At 51.2% G+C, this 21,409-nt stretch overlaps 1 protein-coding gene across 5 annotated transcripts in view; it reads right to left on the reverse strand.

Moving 5' to 3' along the window:
• SYNJ2 (synaptojanin 2) overlaps window positions 1-21,409 on the reverse strand; it is a 98,838-nt gene that overhangs the window by 64,667 nt on the left and 12,762 nt on the right. For all 5 annotated transcript variants that reach the window (XM_072767126.1, XM_072767117.1, XM_072767123.1 and 2 more), the window contains exon 2: window positions 9,477-9,563. In XM_072767126.1, coding sequence (XP_072623227.1) covers window positions 9,477-9,563 — 87 coding nt within the window. The remainder of the gene's footprint in view (window positions 1-9,476; window positions 9,564-21,409) is intronic.

Genomic DNA, 21,409 nt, shown 5'->3' on the forward strand with positions numbered 1-21,409 from the left:
CTGCCCACTAGCCAGAGGATCACTGGCCTGGAACCTTGAGGGCCCCATGGCCTCTCCTTCAATCTGCTACCCCAAAGCATCACAAGTGCGCCCTCTCCACAAATCCTCAGGCAGCACCTGACTCAGGGCCCCCGGGTGGGGTCAGTCCTCCAAGCTCAGTCACTGGAGTCGCCTCTCAAAGTTGCCTGATGGAGGACCTCCCTCTCTGCATGCGTCCTCCCACAATCCCACCTCCCCCAGGACTGAAAGGGGAACTCCCCCAGGGCCGACCACCCGATTCCTCCCCACCCCTGGTCCAGCAGCTCTCACGGGCTGTCCTCTGTGGCATCTCAAATGTGCCACATGCCCTCGCACCCCTGAGCCTTTACCCACGATGTTGTCTCTGCCTGGGATGCCCCACCACCATCTGTCCATCAATGCCTTCCCCACTCGCCTGCCCTGCCTCCATCAGAGTCACGAGCCTGCCCGGGGTTCATCAGGACCACCGTAGCTCAGTCCCTCCTCTCCAGGACAGTTCCTCTCCACCCTTGGGAAGCATTCCCTGTTCTCCCAAGACATTGTTATGTGCCCTCCTACATGCCAACAGCGTCCCTGTTAGCCCTCACATATGCAAAGCTAACAACCTCCTTCCCATCTGTGTCCCCAGTAGATTGGGGGTTCCTTAGGGGCAGGACTCTGGTTCACTGTTAAATCCCAGCACGGCACATGGCAAACGTTTGATGACTACATCCCACATAAGCCAGCAAGAGGGCAGCTCAAGCCTCCCCACTTCCTGTGAAAGGGTTACCCATACCGATGCTCACCTGATTGCCAGGAGAACGAGACACCCCTCTCCGGGGACCCCACCAAACCTTCTGTTCTGTACCCCCCACTGCACAGCAGGCCCCTGGCACACAAAGGTGCTAATAAACACACACCGGTGAGTCACAGGTACATGGCAAGGCTCTGCTCTGGGGACACCAGGGACGATGCCCCCCTTTATTTCAGGAGAGGGCCTGAGATGTAACTTGGGTGACCAACTGGCCTTCAGGGTGGCCTTCAGAACAGGCCTTCTGCATGGTTCTGGTCCAGAGGAGATTCTTCTCACCCTGATGAGGTTTAAAGGACCTGTTCCCAGCAAGATCTACTCCAAATGGTCAGAAGTCACTATCTGGAGCCATGGTGGTCAATGTTTTAGATCTCTGGACATTCTGATAAAAGACCCTTAAGGCCCACAGCTCATTGTGTGGCCCCCACTCCCTCCTCACGCTTTATAGAAAGAAGAGTGCTGCTCAGGGCCAGGCAGGACACATCTGGGTTTTTTTTTTAAGATGCCTTCATCTGATAACTAGGTCACCACTCCTACCATGTTTGCTGGGGGGACCTACAGGGTGACCATGCTCACTCATACCCACCTCCCCAGGCAGCTTATCAGGAAACTACTTTAAAGCCACATAAGGATAAGGCAGTTATGCTGTGGACAGTGATAGGTATCGGGGGCTGGATTTTGTAAGGATAAGTATCATTTTTTGAAGACAGGTGAGGTTTGTGTGGGCTTGACATCCTCGAATTATAGCCTCACAAATACAATTATTCCCATAGCCTGTGCTAGAATCAATGCCCAGGCATCCCATCTGCCTCTTTTGATGTGCTCAGTGCAGGGAAAGCAGAGTTCAAGAACATTCAGAGGTGGGCAGCCCCAATGGCCTGGCGGTTTAGTGCCGCCTTCAACCTGGGGTGTGATCCTGGAGACCCAGGATCGAGTCCTATGTCAGGTTCCCTGCATGGAGCCTGCTTCTCCCTCTGCCTGTGTCTCTGCCTCTCTCTCTCTCTCTCTCTCTCTGTGTGTGTGTCTGTCATGAATAAATAAATTAATTAAAAACAAAAACAAAAAAAAGAAGAGTCAGAGGCATGGCCAGGGGACAGTCCCTGTGGTCCAGGCTGGGAGCCCAAGAATGGATTCTGTAGAGAGTGGGTTCAAGGAGAGGCACGGAAAACTATGTCTCTCTACCCAAGCTGTGGAGTGGATTTCTAGCACCACTTCCTCAACAGCTTCTGCGTGGGGGGACCGAGTCCCTGGCAAGAGTCCCAGTGGCTTTGAAGACAGTAGGCATTTCCTGTGCAGGGCAGTGGCTTGGGGTAGGTTCAGATAGGTGGCTGCAGCAGGCATGAAAAGGCTCTTACACTAAATGAGAATTCAAGCTCCTGAGTCCTGGGATGAGGGGGCTCAGGAGAGGGCACAGGTGAATTAACAACAACAACAAAAAGCCACTGTAGGAGCACATGGAAACCCAGCAGATTAATGACAGTGGATTTTCAGGGCAGTGCTTACCAGGCACCAGGCACTGTTCTATGAACTTTGCCTCAGCAACCCCATGGAGGTAGGACCACTTTTAGCCCCATTTTACAGAGAGGCAGATGGAGGCACAGAGAGGTTAAGAAGCCTACTCAAGGTGACACAGAAGAGGAACTGGAATTTGAAGCCCCTTCTGGGCTCTACCACCTGGGCAAGTTACTCAGGCCAAGTCTGCTTCCAGAGCTGGTGCTCTGGCCCATATCCTTGCTGATGGAGCACCAATGTGCCTAACGATGGTCCCATCTTACACACAAGGGAATAGTCTGCCTCAAGTGTACGGCCAGTCTCTGTTGGCCCCACAACGCACACGTGGGTCCCACTCCCCAACTCCATCGGGCCCCAAGGTCTCCAATCTCATGGACTTAACTGTCTCACTAGGGATGTGCGTGGCTAATGCACCACTCACTCCTTTGGAAACTGACACAAGTTCCCTCAATAGTTTAAGTGGTTGTGAATAATATATTTTCCAGCACATACCAAATGTTGACATGTAAAAATGAAAGTGTTGTAGGCCTCTTTACCATCACCCAGTGGAATCTAGGCTCTGGTTTCATAAAGGAACGCACAAACAAGTTAAGTTCTTCACTAACAGATGGGATTGTCCTTGCATTTCCATCCCACATCCACCCAGGATTTCATCCTAATGTCACATATTTCATGCTTCTGCGTCTCATATTGATCACATTGTGTGGCAGTTTGATCCTAGTGCTCAAAGTGTTTGAAAGACTTTGGCTTGAGTTATCACTGCAATGATTTTTAGTACAAAATCAGTTGAACGATGTAAACAAAATGCTTTGCTAAATCGTGCTTTAACATAAAAAATAAAGATTTGTTGGGAAGGTGGATGGGACCTCCGGTTCATCAAAGAATAAATATCATTTATTAACGGAATGAAACCAGCTTCTATACCACTTTTAGTTCTGTTTTTCATTTTTGTAGATGGGAACACTAAGAAACCACGTTCACGTGAAGACATCGATGGCAAAGAAAGGGCTTCAATATAGAATGTTGTCTATACACGCTTCAAAGTCCTTCTGAGCTACTTGATTTAAAAAAATATCACAGGGGTGCTTGGGTGTCTCAGGGGTTGAGCGTCTGCCTTTGGCCCAGGGCGTGATCCCAGGGTCCCGGGAGGGAGTCCCACATCTGGCTCCCCGCAGGGAGCCTGCTTCTCCCTCTATATCTCTGCCTCTCTCTGTGTGTTTCTCAGGAATAAATAAAATCTGAAAAAAGAATCACAAAATGTATCCATACAGTTATTATTAATGCTGTCAGCTGACAGCCCACTGAAATTCTCCCTCAGTTTTGTAGAAAGCAAACGACTGGCTAGCACCCGACTGGTAAGTCGACTGTCACCCAGTCACTGAGTGACCTGCTTCCTCGGCAGCGCCGACAAAAATTGTGGGAACTGGACCTTTTTTTTTTTTTTTTTTAATTTTTTTTATTTATGATAGTCACACAGAGAGAGAGAGAGGAGGTAGAGACACAGGCAGAGGGAGAAGCAGGCTCCATGCACCGGGAGCCTGATGTGGGATTCGATCCCGGGTCTCCAGGATCGCGCCCTGGGCCAAAGGCAGGCGCCAAACCGCTGTGCCACCCAGGGATCCCAGAACTGGACCTTTGTTTGGCATCTGTAGGCATTTGCCTCCCAGAGTCACACACCATGATGCAATTCTGGGGGGAGAGGTAAGATGGAAGATGGGTGGTTGGGGAAGGGACAGAGGAGGATGAGAAGCAGGCCCCTGAGCACAGGGGTGTTCTTAGACCAAAGAGGGGAGGACCTAGAAACCGCCTTAGCACTGACCACATCTGAGTGCCGTGGAAGTCTCTTGGCCCCAGAGGAACTGTGCTAGGCAGAGGGCCCTCCAGGAGGGGGACCTGGCCCCACTCAGCTGGCGTGTGGCTCCCTGTCACCCCAGTGTTAACACAACTCTACCTACCCAATCTTGTCTAGAACCCTCGGATGTGCTCCATGTAATACAGGTTCTAAGGAAAGGGCCCTGGTTCCAGCCAAGCACCAGACTATTGCTATTAGTGTTGGTGGTGGTAGTAGGGAGTCCATGCCCCCTGGCCTACCTGTCAGTATGGTGTTGGCTTGCGATACCAGCAGAAAAGGTGTCTCTAGAGGATAATGGGGCTGGTGGGACTCACCTGCCACAGGTGTGTGAGATGTCCCCTTGGGTGCCCACCTTGCACACAGGACCTAGACTTTAGGGTCAGTTTTCTCCCAGCCAAGAAGTACGCCAGGCCTGGGGGGAGGCAGGGCAGGGGGAAAGTCTCAGAAGTCATTAGTCGAGGCTGAGTCCAGGGGTGTGAAATCAGTAAGGATCTTAGCAAGGGAAAGACAAAACTCAAACTTGCTTTTTGGCTTCAGAAGGTGAGGCTCTGGACTCAGCACGTCTCCACCAGGCTTTGGGGCCTCTGGCCAGTCTCCTACCCTCTCTGGGCCTTGGAGAACGAAGCACTTGATGGCTTCTATGTCCCTTCCAGCCCAGAGGATCTCTGGTTCCAGGGCTCTGGCCAAAGATAGAGCACACCTGGGTCAGAGGTTGCTGGCTGCAGTCAGGTGAGGTGACAGGGAAGGCAAGCAATGGGTCACAGGCCAAAAAGACACACCAGAGCCAGAAGGGCTGACATACATGGGGACGCAGACACCCCTCCAGAGGGCAGGAGGCTCACGGTCCAGACAACTCCTGCAGTCTGAGCAAGCGGGGCGGAGGAATGGAAGTCAGCCACGCCAAAGTGTATGGATTAGTGGGGACAGGGTTTCAGTTTGGGAAGATGAAAAAACTTCTAGAGACAGACGGAGGTGATGGGTGTACAACAATGTGAATGTCCTTAATGCCACCAAACTGTCCACTCTAAACTGGTTAAAATGGTAAATTTTGTCCTCTCTATATTCCCCCCCAAACACAAAAACCTCAGAGACCTTGAGTCAATTTAGAAATTCTCTCCCTCCAGAGGGCTGCCTTCAAAACCCAACTCCAAGGCACAGCTGCCCCAAACCCCCTGACCCTGCAGTAACGGGGTCCGTGTCTTATCTAGCTGTGACCATTGTCATCTGGCTGGGAAGGGCTGGGGCTGGAATCACGATGAGTCATGCGTAGACACAATGCCGTTTGTGCAGGGACAATGCTGGGTGTGTTCTCACTGCTGAGCCTCTTTCTTTCCCTGCGTTGGCATTTCTTTGTTTGCTGAGCCTTGGAGTTTGCTCCCTGGCCAGGTCTGTGCCAATCTCAGCCCTGTGGTACCTACAGACCACTGTGTCTACCCTGTTTGGACAGGACACCCTCATACTTTGAAGCTGTAGACAAAAGACTTAGGAGCTCTAGGCTTTCCCACTCACGGAGTGGAGGGTCCTCAAGGCTTCCCCCCACCAACAAACTCAGAACCCTAAACACCCTGCATTCACGTGGCATAGCTTCAAGGATCTCTTTCACCCTCCCTTTCTAGAACATGAAAGTGGTGTTGGCATCGGTGTGCTGGCAGCCGGCACCAGCTCATGTGAGCCAGCGGTGCACATCTTTCCCCAACTCTGCACTCAGCCTGAAATCCGCCCCGGGTGGGTCAGCTACCCCACAGAAACTGGCAAACATGACACATTAGGGCTTTTTTCCCCCCAGAGAGCTGGATGTCAAATATTTACCAGCACACTACTGGATTTAGGTAATAAATTATTCTAGGAATGATGAAGGCCACATCATTTCAAGACTCTAGAGAATACTGCATACCCGGAATCTCAAGACGGAAGACTATCAAATTTCCCACTCCAGAGACTTTTCATTTTCATTTCATTTTCCCACCCAGAAGGGAGCCCTCCACTGGCCTGCGCGGATGAACCATTCACCGGGAGTCAGCAACCTGACTTCCACCCCACACCTACTTCTCCCAGAGAGACCCCTCTGCAGGCCAGCCCCCTCCCACTTAGTACCCATGTTCAGACCATGTTTATTCTCCCCTACAAATCTCTTAAGAGTTATGTAATATAGAGATGAGGCAGTTTTCCTGGTTTTGCAGGTGGGAATACGGCCCTAGAGAAATTACGAAGTATAGATGGGGAGTCTATTATGAAGCTGGAACTAGAATCTAGAAGGGCCGTCCCGTACAGCTTTACAGCCTGTGCACTACATAACTCCAGAAGACACAATCCATTACAGACTCACTGTATTCCACCCTTGAGGCTCTGAAGCAGGGAGGCCATGAGAGCTTAGGTTAAAAGGGAGTTAAATCCCTATAATCATTGGGATACATTCTTTGTACTGCTACACTCTCACTTTCTGTGCTTTGTATACTGTATGCATCAGGAAACCAGACTCCCCGGCTAATTGTGGGGGCTCCCCCCCTTCTTGCTGGCATTTCAGGGAGGAAGGAGGGACTTACGGTCTCCATGAAAACCTAGGAACCTGGGATAAAACTTGTATGCAATTTTTGTTCACGTTTCTTAATTTCTAACATTAAAAAAAAAGCTGTCTTCACTTAGGTAGGTTGAAATTGAACAACCTGCCCCATGTTATAAGCCTGAGGGGAAGTCTCTTTCTTTGTACAGAGATCTTCAGCCTAAAAAAAAGTCAAAGGGATGCCCATCCCTAACTCGGGCTGCCTATCTTGGTAGCAACCCCCAATTGGTATTTCACTCGGCACCGCCCAACAGCCCTACACCGGGGAGAAGAAAACATGATAGTTCTGGGTTAGGGACTTGGAGCAGGAAAAGAAAATAAAGTTAAAGCCAAGCACTTCATCACCCAGCCGAAGGGGATTTGAGAAACTCCATGATAAGGCCCAATCCTTCCATCCTTCAGATACCCTAGGCCCTTTCAGGAATGCGTTGAAGACAGGCCAAATAATCCTGACATTCCAAAACTCAGAGGTCATCCTTACCCCCCTCGGAGAGCTTTGGCAGCCCACCCTGGAAGAGCCACTCTGGGAGGCAGGGCTGGGGGCACTCAGAGGACATGAGAAACAGTGGCTGGGGACCTGACGATCCTCAATGCTAGGAGCATGGCCCTGTGTGCAAACTCACTCCTAGGGAAGGGGCAGGGGGGTGGCAGAGAAGAGAGCAGGGCCTTGCCTGGGGCAGCTCTAGCTGTGGTCACCTCTCTCCACATCCTGCCCTGGGACGATTCTGCAGAAGCTTGCCCTGACCGTGGGCCAAACACCCCACAGACACGCTGGCCCACTCTGACAATATTTCTCAGGGGGGCTGCTGCCCTTCCCCGTTAAAAGCAACTCCCCATGGCTGATCTCAGATCATAGTCCAGGAAGAAAACATTTTCCTCTGGGATGATGGAAAGGTACTGCTCTTCCTATCCTTGGAAGCTCAAACTTTTCTGCCCCTTTTCAAGACAGAACAGCCTGGTGGTTGAAAACAACCCCAGGTGCCAGAAGGCACGAGTTTAAAACCCAGGTCACCACTTGAGAACTCCCTGACCTTGGCCAAGTTCCGGCCCTGTGCTAAATCCAGGCCCTGGTCACATGCAAAATGCATCAATGATTTATGTCGGAGAAAAACACTGCCAGTTATAACTGTAAGATGTCAACAACTGTAACACATCCTACCAGCCAAGATGCTACAATGTAAAAAAAAATATATATATATATCACAGAATAGACCAAATATAGCACTTAAGGTAAAGCAGGACAGTAACAGGCACCTGCCTCTCACTTTGGGAGAACCGAGTTAATACATCAAAACAGGGTCTGGCACAGAGGAGGCAGTATGGAAGGTTAGCTGGCATCCTCACATCATCGTCTGGAAGCATGGGCCACAGGAATTTTTCATAACCTCATTAAAATCACGGTGGGGAAAGTCCTACAGCAAATCCCTGGCAGGCAGCACGTTTTTCAGGGGAAAAGCAAGCATATGGAGGCGGCTCGATCTGGGTTTGAATCCTAGCTACTCTTCTCACCGGAGGCGATTACTTTGATTCTCTGAGCCTGTTTTTGTTACTATCAACAGTGGGCAAGACACAATATCCTATTGGCTTATCTTTAGGATTAAATACATTAATGTATACCTAGCCCCGGGCACAAAACAGACATGAACAGATGAATCTTGTCATGTGGGTACTGAGTGCTTTTCCTACACACTAGCTGGAAACGATCCGTGGAATCATCACAGATCAGGAGACACCATCCCGCGAAAGAGAAGACCCAGAAAAGTAGTGTCGAACACCAGTATTCTGTTGGCTTAACAAATCGTGTCTGTGAACACAGCTGGTGTGGGAGACGAGGAGCCCTACCACGCTCGGCCCCGTAACAGCCGTGTGCTGAGTCTGGTCAGCTCACAGCTGTTCTCACTTTGAGAAGCCGGACCGCGGATGAGGGATGTCACCTGTGCTCTGGCCCCCAATGTCCCTGGACACACTGGGTGGGGCCAACCCACATGAGGTGGCTGAGACAGGAGGGGAATGGTGGTGCAGCCCACAAGCGCCCCAAGGCTCCGGTGAGGTCCGGGGCGCAGAGGGGACAAGGCAAGGGGCCCCGCCAGAAGGCTGCGACCCCCAATAGCAGCCCAGCCGACAGCTCAGCCCCGAGGGTCCCATATGAGCAAGGACACCTGCTTGTTCCTGTGAGTTCTCAGCCTTTTCAAAGTCAGACTATGTGGCCCCTTTTCTGCATGCACTTTCCCTTCCTCTCGCTCACACCCCATCCTCGGTGTCCGACGGCAGGTGCTCGGGGGCTCTTCTCTCCTTGCCAATGTGCTCTGTCCCGGCTCTTCTCCCAAGCCACCCAGTGAGTCCGGGGGCTTCTGACCTCCCACATCCACCCCTTCTAGAGCACGGATCTCCTGTAAACAACAAACAGCTCCCTGGGTGGCCCCTCCCAGACCTGACTTTGGAAAAACTCAGGTCCTGGAGGGCAAATAATGAAGGTGAGCTTTCTTTGCATACATTCTCCTCCTCCACCAGCACAGACAGGTGAGAACCAGGCTGCGTTCATTCACCTTGACCTCCTCCCTGGCATGGAGGAGCAGGCTCAGCCAAATAAAGGAACATTTTAAAAGATCAGAACAGCTAAAATAAAACGCCTAAATCCGGCAGCCTTTCCAAACGAACACAAGAGAAGCTCTGCCCGGCGCCCTGAAAGTCTAGCATCAGACGTTCTGACAGCTGCTGTTTTGCCGGAACCGGTGGGTACTCACCAGATCTCAACCTGAGCTCCCCCAAGCAGCCGTAAGCATCCGTGAGCTTCCCATACTGGCCTTTAATGACCTCCTTCTCTTCCGGAGCTGGGGGAGAAACACATCACAGACAACATCAGCCTGGGGCTCCTGTTGAGTTCATTCACCGCAGCCTTCCAATCTGGCTCCCCACCCACTCGAAAAAGAAAACGCAGAGACAAAAGCTCGGCCTCGAGTAACGTGTGTGGAGGTTTTATGATCAGCGAATCACCAGGCTGCAGAGATTTAGACCTTCCCACAAAAAGCTTGCTCTCTGGAAGCGCCCACAGCTCCCTGGGGGCTGGGGAGAGTGAGGAGAGTCCCCAGCTAGGCTGCCGGGAGGTGCTGGGGTTCCAGCCAGGAGCAGGTGCCGCAGGCCCGGCCCCGTCTACAGGCTCAGAAACAGGAGTGAGTCATCGCTGCCCGATGGGGTGGACCTTCCTTCCTAAATATTGTTCAGTGGGGGCTCAGCCCGCAAGTGCCCACCTGCCTGCAGGGACCTGCTGACCCACAGGGGAGGCTGCACAGAAGACGCACGTGCCGCTGGTACCCCGGCCTGGGCCCAAGGCGGCTCCCCGCAAGCTGCAGGAGCAGAGCCCCTGAGGTCTTCAGCATTCGCCACCAGTGCCCAGGATAAGACACAGCCTTGGGTGGAAGCAAAAGAAGATAGCAGACCCGACAGATGGAAAGATCCTTCGGAGCTGGGAGCCCTTGACCTGCAAGGACACCAGAGACCCATCTGGCATGGAGGGTGGCAGGGCCCTTGGGTCCTTCTTCTGATGAATGTTTCTATATTCAGAGAATGAAATATCAATCCAATATCAACTCAAATAAGGGGCCCGCAGACACCATTAGGGAGGCTTACTAGGTAAGCAGTCACTCTGCCTCTGAATTACTGTGATAGATGGGCTCTTTACCTGGGGTGACAGAGGGAGGCCCAGCAGACACGGCCACTCCACGGGAGAGGGTTTGGGGGAATCGGTATGACCTCTGCAACTGTGCGCAAATTTCTGGATGTATTTTTTTTATGGGGCTGAGAGCCGCTGTTTTGCTCAGAATCGCAAAGGAGTTAGTGACGCTGAAGAGGTTAACAACCAGTTTACTAAGTCACATTCCCCACCCCCTCCCCCATACTCAGAGGAATTGTTTGGATTGATTAGAATTTGTTAGGGGGGCCCGGGGGCATAACCTAAAGCTAATTATGAGCAGGACTGGGGGGACAGTCCCACCTACTCCCTCACCTGGGTTCAGAGAAGAGGCAGCCGCAGGGCGCGTGAGTCACCTGCTGCTGTGGTGACAAATGACCAGACCCACTGGCTCAAAACAACACACAATCGTGCATTGACAACTGTGCAGGTCAGAAGTCTCTGAAATGGGTTTTACTAGGTTAAAATCAGTGTTGGCAGGATTGCATTCCTCTGGAAGCTCTAGGAAAGAACCTGTTTCCTGGCACTCCCCAGCATCTCCAGCCCATCTGCATCCCTGGGCTCCTGGCCGCTGCCCATCCTCTTCAAAGCCGGCGACGGCCTCACTCTGGCCTCTTCTCCCACCTTTCCTTCTCATTCTCTCTTTCTATCCTGCTTCCTTCCTCTCTCTCTTTTTTTTTTTTTTTTAATTTTTATTTATTTATGATAGTCACAGAGAGAGAGAGAGAGGCAGAGACACAGGCAGAGGGAGAAGCAGGCTCCATGCACCGGGAGCCTGACGTGGGATTCGATCCCGGGTCTCCAGGATCGCGCCCTGGGCCAAAGGCAGGCGCTAAACCGCTGCGCCACCCAGGGATCCCTCCTCTCTCTTTTTTAAAAAGATTTTTATTTATTTGAGAGAGAGAGCAAGAGAGAGCAGACAGGGGCAGGGCAGAGGGAGAGGGAGGAGCAGGCTCCCCGCTGAGCCCAACATGGGGCTCAATCCCAAGGACCTGGGATCATGACCTGAGCTGCAATCAGATGCTTAAGCAACTGAGCCACCCAGGCACCCACCCGCCCTTTTAAAGGCCCCTGTGAGTACCCTGGGCCCACCCAGGTAACCCAGGACAATCTCCACATCTCAAGCCCCTTCACTAAATCAAATCTGCAAAGTCCCCTTTGCCATACAAGGTAACAGTCACAGGGACTACAGATGAGGATGCTGATATCTAAGGGGCCCCCAGGTGGCTCTAACCCATTTCTCAGAGGCCACAGGCCTCTGGCTCCCACACTGATGATGGGTGAGGGGGACGAGGTAGCTTCTCCATTCCCTGCATCTGCACCTGGCTGCGCAACAAACACCACCCTCTGCCCAGAGGTGATGGCAAGTTCACTGCCAAGGGCCAGACACTGCGTCCTGTGCCTACAGAGTCCTCTGGAAATGGGCCTGCTCGCTGCTCTAGGACAGGTAAATCCTGTGAAATCCTAACCCTGCAGGCCACAGGCCGTCCAGACTGGGGTCTCCTGCACACAGGTGCTGTAGGCAGGGCCAGGATCCTGGCCCTCATCTCAAGACACACATTGATAAAGCAAGAGAATAATTCTGACACACAAAAGATATATATGTCAGCCCTCGGAGCTTTACAAAGCCTTCACACAGAATCCTGAAGCCTTAGTATCACCCGGTTCTCATTTTGTTAACCAACAACAAGGAGGCCTTTGTATATTCATTTACCTCTGCAAATCATCCTGAGAAAATAAAATAAAACATCCAGGAAACTGCTCACTGAAGTGCTGTGGTCAAGTTCACACTCCAGGGGTGGGAATGTGCCCACAGGGAGAAGCTGTGGCAACAGAACTGGCCGCTTGCCCTGCTGGATTGCAGGTGACAAGTGCATGCATCACAGCCCCTGTCACCAGGAACGCTTAGCCAATACAAGTAACAAAGACTCTTAACCTCTTATTCAGCAGACAAACCAACACACCTCAGGGCCACCAGGTCCCCTTTCTGCCGGACTTTGCACCTGGGAACTCGCAGTAAGCCTCCACCTCACTGGCCTCAAACAACACGTGACCATCTCATAGGGCCGAGGGCCAGAAGGCTGAAGCAGGTGTGGGCAGGGCCCGTCCCTCGGAAGGCTCTAGGGAAGGAGCCCGCCCGGCCTCCTCCTGCTTCTGGTTCTCAGCTCGGTGCTCCTCCTGCCTCCCTCCAATTCCCATCCCCATCTTCTCCTGGCCTTTGTGTGCATGTCCCTGTGTCTTGTCCCCTTCTTAAAAGGACACTTGGCATATTGGATCTGGGATTCATCATATGATGTCATCTTGTGTCACTGAATTACATCTGCAATGACTATCTCCAAATTCGGGGATACTGCAAATTAGGACTTTGACATATCTTTTCTCGGGGACACATGTGAACCCATAACACTTGGTCACTTTTTCATGTGGTGAGCCAGTCTTTTTAAAGCCTAGACTCGCTGGCAAGCTGTCTCTCCTAGAAGCTGATTTTCTCTTTTCCATGCACTTCTCTCCAACGCTCCCTCTGACCCTCAGTGTATAAGGGGGAATGGAACGTTCTGCTCCCATAATGCAGCCCCCCACCTCACTGCCTTCTCTGCCCCTCCCCCAGAGCTCCCAGTGGCCTGGCCTTTCAGGCAGTCTGTTCCAAAATCACCCAACATCCCTGCTAGTCCCAAACAACTGTATTCCCTCAGTTAGGTTTGAAGGAAGAAGAAATCCATTCTGCTCTTCAAAAGGGAGCCACAGATGGAATGTCTACAATAGCAACAGGCAGGTAATGAATGAATGAAGCTGCTAGAGGGGGCCCCAGGGGACCAGAGGACACATACCCCCTCTAATGGGTGCAGATGGTCAGTCCCATGCCAACCCAGTGCCAGCGAGCCTCTCGTTTTTTGAGAGAAATAGGACACTCCTGATTTTTCAGTGTTGGCAACCAATCCAAGTTTATTTTAAGCATCGTGTGGGCTGAACACACACCTCTGCAGACTGCATTTGGCCTGCCCATTTGCAACTTCTGTCCTCCCTTACTTAATGTTTCGAAAATAGACTATTCTTGTCTTTCACACTTTTGTTGCATTTCCTGTAGGTTTCTCCATGTTAGAGTGCCTTTCCTTCCCCTCCCACTGGCCACAAATTTCCAGCCTTTAAGGAACGTCCCCTCGTGTACTTTCCACCCTCTTCTTCATTCACCCCTTGGCCCCTGGGACTCAGCCATGCAGCCAGAGACAGCGTCGTGAGAGCTTGCCATGGCTGGCACTGTCCTAGACACAAATACAGCAGCGAACCAAACAAAAACCCCTGCAGAGCAGAGCTGGCCAAGGCAGGCGTTTGGCAGTGGCAAAGAAGGAACGTGTGTCATGAATGGATGTGAGATGACAGTGGAGGCCAACCCAGGAGGGAGTGGGAGCCAGGAAGAGTGGCACGGCCAAGGCATATCCACAAAGGCAGAGTGATGGGGCCTACTCGGTGCAAGCTTCCTGCCAAGAGGAACAGACAAGCTCAATAAGCACAATACAGACAGTGATAGGAGCTAAGGAGAAAAAGTGAGCAGGGAAGGAGACGTAAAGTGTGTGGGTTGTGCGTGTAGGTGTGTGTGCACGCACGTGTGTGAAATTTTACATACTATAATCTGAGAAGACCTCGCTGCAGGGGCGACTTTTGAAAGCAGGCAGGAAGGAAAGGATGGCTAAGTGATGGTGGGGAGGCCACTACAGGCCCAGGAGATCATGTGTAAAGGTCCTGAGGCAGAAGCATTCCTGACTATCCAAGGACCAACAAGAAGCTCCGAGGCTGACAGAGGAAACAGCATGGAGGACACATTGTAAAGACCTTTGTAGGTCATAGAAGGACCTGGGGTTTCACTCTGAGTGACAGGGAGCCGTTGCAGGGTTTGGAGGATTGCTCTGGCTGCTCTGTTGAGAACAGATCCTAGGGGGGCAGGGGGGGAAGCAAGGAGACCCCTGCAATGATCCAGGCAAGAGAAGATGCTAGCTTAGACCAGGGTGGTAGCAATGGAGGTGTTGAGAAATAGTCAAAGTCTGGACACACACATACACACAGATATACACATACACAATTTTTTACTATGGATATTTCCAAAGAAAAATGGAGTACTGGAGCAATGCTGTGGACCTACCCACACTACCGTGTACCCACCACCACCCTAGCTATCAGCTCTCGTACCCCTCACCACTCTCCTATACCTCCCATCAGTGGGTCTCATAATGTGGACTGCAGATAATACGCATCAACCAGCCTTGGAAATACAACTGATCGGACCCACCACAGCCCTACAGAGTCAGAAACTCTGGCCATGAGACACAAAAATCCGCTTTAACGAGTCCTCCACGTGAAAATCATTGCCCTAGATTACTGTGAGTAAATCCCAAACTTCCTAGCATTTCATCTATAAATAATTCAGTAAGAATCTCTGAAAGATAAGGCCTCCTTTAAAAAATGTAACCACGATACCATTATCACATCTGAAAAAAACTTAGCCATAATTCCTTAACATCGCCAGATATCTGCATATATTTTGAAGCTCAAATCAAAAGGATTTGTGGACAGATTTGATGTGGGATATGAGAGAAAGACAAGGTCCAAGGATGAAGCCAAGTTTTTCTCCTGGATAATGGGAAGGCTGGAGCAGCCGTCACTGGGATGAAGGAGCCTGGAGGCCACATTGAGAGCTCAGGTCAGACCGATGAGCCTGCTGTGCCCCCAGGTGTCCCAGTACAGACATTGAGGGCAGAGCTGTGCCAGCCTGGAGTCCTGCAAGGAAGTCCAGCTGAGCTGAAGACACAAACGGGGGCCCCCCCGCAAACAGAAGGTACTCAAAATCTGGAGAATGGAAGGGATCACCTGGGAAGAGAGTGGCAGAAACAGTGTGTTCAAAAGTCAAGGAGAATGAAATATCCAAAGAGCTGTAAGGAAAACCAGAAATGCGTGGTGTCCTGGAGGTCGGAGAAGAAAGTGTTTGAAGGAGGCAGGCGTGGTCAGCAAGTTCGGATGCTGCTCTATGTTCCATCACATGAGGACAGAGTGTCTGTCCTTCCAGTTCAGCACTGGTAGCCAGAAAGGAGCAGTGTCAGGTGAGTTCAGAGACAAGAAGCTGAATGGAGAGGGAGGAACAGAGACTGTGTAGAGACAATTCTTTGAGGAACCCTGTGTGTGTGTGTACATGAGCATACATGTGGATATATGTGTGTATGCATGTGCATGTGTGTATATGTCCGTGTATATGTGCATATGTGTATATTATGTGCACGTGCATGCATATGCATGTATATGTCTGTGCATGTATGCATGTGCGTGCATGTGTGTACATGTGTACATATGTGTATGTGTGTGCATGTGTATATATGTCTGTATGTGTGCACATGTGTATATATCTGCATATATCTGCACATGTGCATTGCATTTGTGTGTATATCTGTGCATGTGTGTATACATGCATGCACGTATATATCTATATATGTGTGTGCATACATGTATGTGTGCACATGCATGCGTGGTATGTATGTGTACATGTGCATCTGTGTATGCCTGTGTATGTGTTTGTGTGTATATATGTATATGTGTGTGCGTGTATGTGTGTATACATGCATGTGTATATACACATGTGCATGTGCACCCACACGCATATGCTGTGGAAGTGCTCTGGGACAGTAAAATCCAATGTCGTAGGAGAGGGGGAGCTGCTGCAGCAATGCTCCAGAGCAGGTCAGTGGAATCCGATGTCTAAGTGGGGACCACCCTCAGAAACAGTCCATCCGTGCTTAATAAAAGACAAGGGAGCAGACACCAGCCAGATGGCAGGGGGGCGGGGGGGGGGGGTTGGAGAGGCAGCCACCATGGCATAGGTAGTGTGGACATCCCTCCCAAATGTTTTCATGCTTCAGTGCAGGGAGAGGCAAGTCCAGCAGCTAAGAGTGAGGAGGAGGAGGAGGAGGAGGAGGAGGAGGAGGGGGAGGAGGAGGAAGAGGAGAGTGGCAGAGCTGAGAGGTGGGAAGATGCGGACAGCCCATTGGGACAGTCACTGCAGGACCCACCTGGAATCAGGGATCATGAAGCAGCAATGACATCTACCAGCATGACAATAGGTCTCTGGAAATTTCCAGCTACACAGAGGCCGGTTCAGGAGAGGAGAGGATCTCACTGTGGTATCAGCAAGGGAGGGACAAGGAAGCACAGGGGGAGGTGCAAGCAGAGCTAGTGGCTGGGACCCACAAAGCCAAAGGAGAGGCATGGGGGCACTGTGGGACCGTGGAAAGGTGGCAGGGTCAGGGACACAGTCCTAACAGAGTCAAAGAGCACCCAATTGGGGAACCAAGGGCTGTGCTGAAAAGGTGGGGGTAGTGGGTGTTTGACAGAGATAGTGGGGGGACCAGAGCATGGCCAGGGGAGAGTGGCCAAACCAGGGTGGAGGACACACCTGTTGAGGGGAGGTCAGGGAGTCCAAAGCCAAGGGCTGCAACAGGATCACCATGACGGCTGCAGGTACCAAGAATGAGAGCAAGCTTAGCATCAGAGAGACTGGTGGCGAACGAGGTAAAATCACCAGGGAGCCAGGTAATCCCAACACAGGGCAATGGGTGACAGTCTTCCTGGTGCGTGTGGGCAAAGGGTTAACAGAACCTGCAAGAGAACTGACCTTAAGTTAGCATTCTAGCCCTGTTTCCGTGGTAACCTGATAAAAGTTATCTAAGTTACTAGACAGTATGGCTTATGATTAAAAATAGTCCTGACTGGTAGAAGGCATCCAGGCTGACAGGAACCACGGGTGACCTATAATAACTATGACAGGGCCATGTGGACTTTCTGGGAATGAATGGGCCTGTCCTTTGAGGGGACCCTGGAAGCTGGAGCTGGTGTCACCAGGAGTAGGAGTTACCGACGTAGCCACCGTGTGCTCTATTCTTAAAACCCAGGCCACGCAGGCCATGTTCCTGGTCTGCAGACAGCCAGTCCAGATCAATAAGCAAACTAACCGCACACGTTTCTTTCTCTCCTAATATATTCCACAATAACACTCCATAAGGAAATTCGAGTGAAGCCCAGCCCACAAGTCACAGAAATAAGTAGGTCAATTTAACAATGCCGACAGTCCAAGACGGAGGTACCATTTGTGGCTGCTGCATTCTTGTGCATGATTTTAAACCATCTTCTAGTATTTCAGGGTCTCAAGAGGACAGCATCATCCAGATCAAGGTCAGTGTCTCCTTCAGGAGTTCAATTCAGACTGGCTTACGCTGTTCCTTCCAGGGTTACCAGTTTAGAGCTAAAGCAGCTCTTCAGAAAGACAATGGGTTTTCTCGGGGTGGGGCGGATGAGGTTTAGGACGGTTGCTAAGCAAAGTGCAAATCAAAACATCAGTCTGTAACCGAAGCTTGAGAGCTATGATGAGAGCCAACTGGGCAGACGCAGGCAGCCCCAATAAGAAACTTTCCTGTACTCCCACTGCTTCTCTCTCTCACCAAAAAAGTCCAGGCCACGCAAAAGAGCCAGCGGGGGGAGGGCGGTGAGGTGGGCCCCCGAAAACACATGACCTAAGCAAATGCGCTGCCTCCCACCAAGGCCGTGTTAGCCTGCGCAAACCAACCCGAGAAAATAAAAGGGAAATTTATCATCTCCTGCAGCCACAGCTGGAAAAACATCTGTGAGGCAGGGGTGGGCCCCTCCAAGCTCCCCTCCCTGCACCGAGGTCTGCTGTGGCTGCAACCAGGCCCGAGGAGGAGGCGGGCTCCTCAGACAGGAGGGCTGGAATGCAGGCCTGTACGCAGCCTTCAGAGCCGAGTCGTTGTCTACACTGAGCATGCTTCGGACAGAGCCTGGGGACAGGGGCCGTAGGGCGGGTGGGTGGCTCCCTACAGCCGGGCAGCCCTCCGCCCCACCAGGGAGCCAGGGGGAAGCGGAAGATACCTGTTTCTCTGCAAATGTGTGTGTGTTCACTGTACACGTGGGGGCGGATCCCATAGACCAGATCCCTGGGGGCAGTGTTCACAGCCTAACTGCAGATCTCATTCCTGGGCCTTCCATCTCTCCCCGCCACCCCAGGCTCTCCTACTGGACCAAGTCCTGATGCGTCACCTCCTCATACAACAAGCTCTGCAGTTTGCTTCCTATGAGTAACAAATTAGGTCTGCCAGCCCGGGCCTGGGGCTGGAGGTTGTAGTACAACTACTTTTCCAGTATCCTCTCTGACTGACAACCCAAACCAGCTCCTCAGTACATCCTCTCTCCTCCTCCTCCTCCCCCAATTATGGGTCCATCTGAATGGCCCCTCCCAGCCCGGCTACTACCCTGCCTCACAGCCTCCTCCCTTGCAGAGAAGCCTCACTTCCACACACACGTGTGTGTGCAGGCCCACAGGTACCCCTTTAGAAGCCATGTAGTGTGATGCATATATAACTTCTTATGCTACATGAGTGCCAGTGGGAGCTGGAAGGAGGGGGAAAGTCACACCCTTTCCTGCTACAACACCATCACTCATCAGAGATTCCCGGTGCGCACTCCCTGCAGGGTACAGCTCTGAGCACCCAGGAGAACTGCAGCCAGCCAGGACCATGGTGGGGCGGGGGGCGGGGAGCGTCGTCTAGGGAAGGAGGTGTGATCACCTGGGGGTGTTTCTGGACAGGGGACACAACTTAGCAGGATCTGGGGAGGTGGAAGTCATGGGGACCTGGATGGAGGGCATCAGAGGAGCCGTGAGCACCAAAGCCTGGCCGAAGCGCGACCAGAACGATGGAGGATGGAAGGAGGGGGAGCGGCCACTGCACGCGTGGACAGAGAAAGGAGGTGAGGGGTTGGGGCAGGGACGATACACCACTGTCTGCTGGTTTAATGGTGGAAATCACCCAGCTAGGAAGGAAAGGGGGAAAGAGGGGCCTATTTTGTCCTCCCCAACCCTGGCCTTTCTGAATGGGATGCCATACCTTCGGCCTGCCCTAACCTCTGGCTATGGTGGCCCCCTCCGACTCTCTGCCCTTCCTGGTCCTGCCACAGCTGTGGGACATGCCCCAGGCACCTGAGCTCTGCCCTGATGTTCCCAGCACACTGAGCCTGGCTTGAACCCCAGCAGGTGTGTCCCCGAGAGGACAAGTCAAATCTGGGCTTATCTGGAAGCCTGTGTGGCTGACCTGGGAGCCAGTGCACAAGAGCAGTAAATGTCTCCTGGGAGAGGGGTCAAGGCCTAAGGGGAGAGACAGGCGGGAGGCACAGCTACAGGGCCAGGGGGGAGGGGTGACACTGGGTGGCATGCAGTGTCTGTCCCGGGGCCTCCAAGCCTGAATCACAGGAGGGAGATGGCAAGAAAAATAGGAGAGTACCAGCGCTCATCCGTCCAGCACTGTGTACAGCCCGAAGCAGAGGGGCAGTGCTGGCTCCGTGGCTTCGGCCATTCGCATCTTTCGAGAATGACTTAGATATCCTTTGTCATCTTTTCTGGTGAACTAGTTGTCCTTCTTTGTGATCTACAGGCACTCTTTTATACCCAATGATTATCAGTCTTTGACCCTTTTATATGTTGCAAGTGGTTATACACAGCTTCTTGCCAGGCTGTTGCTTGTTTTTAAACTACCTTTATGGTGTCTTCTGATATCCTGGAGTTTTAAATATTTATGTAGTCCAATCTGTCAGCCTGACACAGAGTGAAGCCTGAGCAGGAAGTCCTAGGGTACTGTTAATGCTCTGTTTCCAGATCTCACCCTGATCATGTGGGTGTGTTCGCTTTGTGAAAATTCATGGAGCTGTACATTTAGGATTTGTTCATTTTTCTATGTATGTTATACTTCCATAAAAAAATATTTCTTCAATTTGTCAGGTTCCTTTTTATCTTTTTGACTTCTGAGTTTTATGCTTTGTTTAGAAAGGCCTTCTATACCATAAATCTGTGAATGCTGCTCCTTTGTGTTTTTCTAAGACTTTAAAAGTTGGGGCTCTTTATGTTTAACCTTAAAGGCCTTTGTAATTTGCTTTAATGTATGATATAATGTACGGCTCTAACTTAATTAGCATCCTCATGGGCTTAACAAAACCTAGGAACCCCATAAAGATTCCTATGTTACTAGATAACATTGCTTATGGTAAAAATGATATTTGTTGGTCAATTGCCCCCGGACAGGGAAGAACCATAGATGAATTATATAGGCTGGTGAGGACACCAGGCTCGGGGCTTGGGTGAAGTCTGGAATCTGTACTTCTAGGGGTTTTATGAGAGATATTGGCTCTAACAGGCACAAGGCTTTAAGCTAGGGGAGAAGCTAGTTACCAGATGGATGGCTGTGCAAGCAGTCACCTGCAAGAACCCCTGGACTTGCTCCTCTGGACAGGGACAGCCCCCACTGTGCCATGGACAAGCAAGGTTTCCTCCTCTCAGATTAGACAATTCAAGAGGAACCCCATCTGAATATCTGGCTGAATAAAGGAAGAGCCCCACCGGGCACAGCACTGGTCAATTGTACCAACACCATTTGTTGAATATCCACATTTTCCCTGGCTGAATAAATCGTCAGCACTATAATAAAATAAATCAATCCATTTACATTAGTCTGTTCTGAGCCCTCTCTTCTAATTTATTGATTTTCGTATATTATACCATTCTGTTTTTTTAAAAAGATTTTATTTATTTGACAGAGAGAGTACAAACAGAGGGGACAAAGGAGGCTCGATGTGGGGCTCGATCCCAGGACCCTGAGACCTGAGCCGAAGGCAGCCGATTCACCGACTGCCCCCCAGGCACTCCCCTATTATATCATTCTTATGGCTTTCTAGTATGCTTTACTATCTGGTAGATCAAGTTTGTTTTCACTAATCTTTTTCAAAATCTTCTTGGCTATTTTTGCCATTCTTTCTTCATTCCACAGGGTTTCTGGAGCTGCCCCTCACACCAGACAGGGCTGGGAAGACAGTACTATCACAAACTGGGGTGCTTAAAATAACCATGGTTATGCTCTCACAGTTCTGGAGGCCAGAAGTCCAAACTCAGGTGTT

The sequence above is a fragment of the Vulpes vulpes genome, chromosome 1, assembly GCF_048418805.1.
Source record: "Vulpes vulpes isolate BD-2025 chromosome 1, VulVul3, whole genome shotgun sequence".
In the NCBI taxonomy this organism is placed as follows: domain Eukaryota; kingdom Metazoa; phylum Chordata; class Mammalia; order Carnivora; family Canidae; genus Vulpes; species Vulpes vulpes.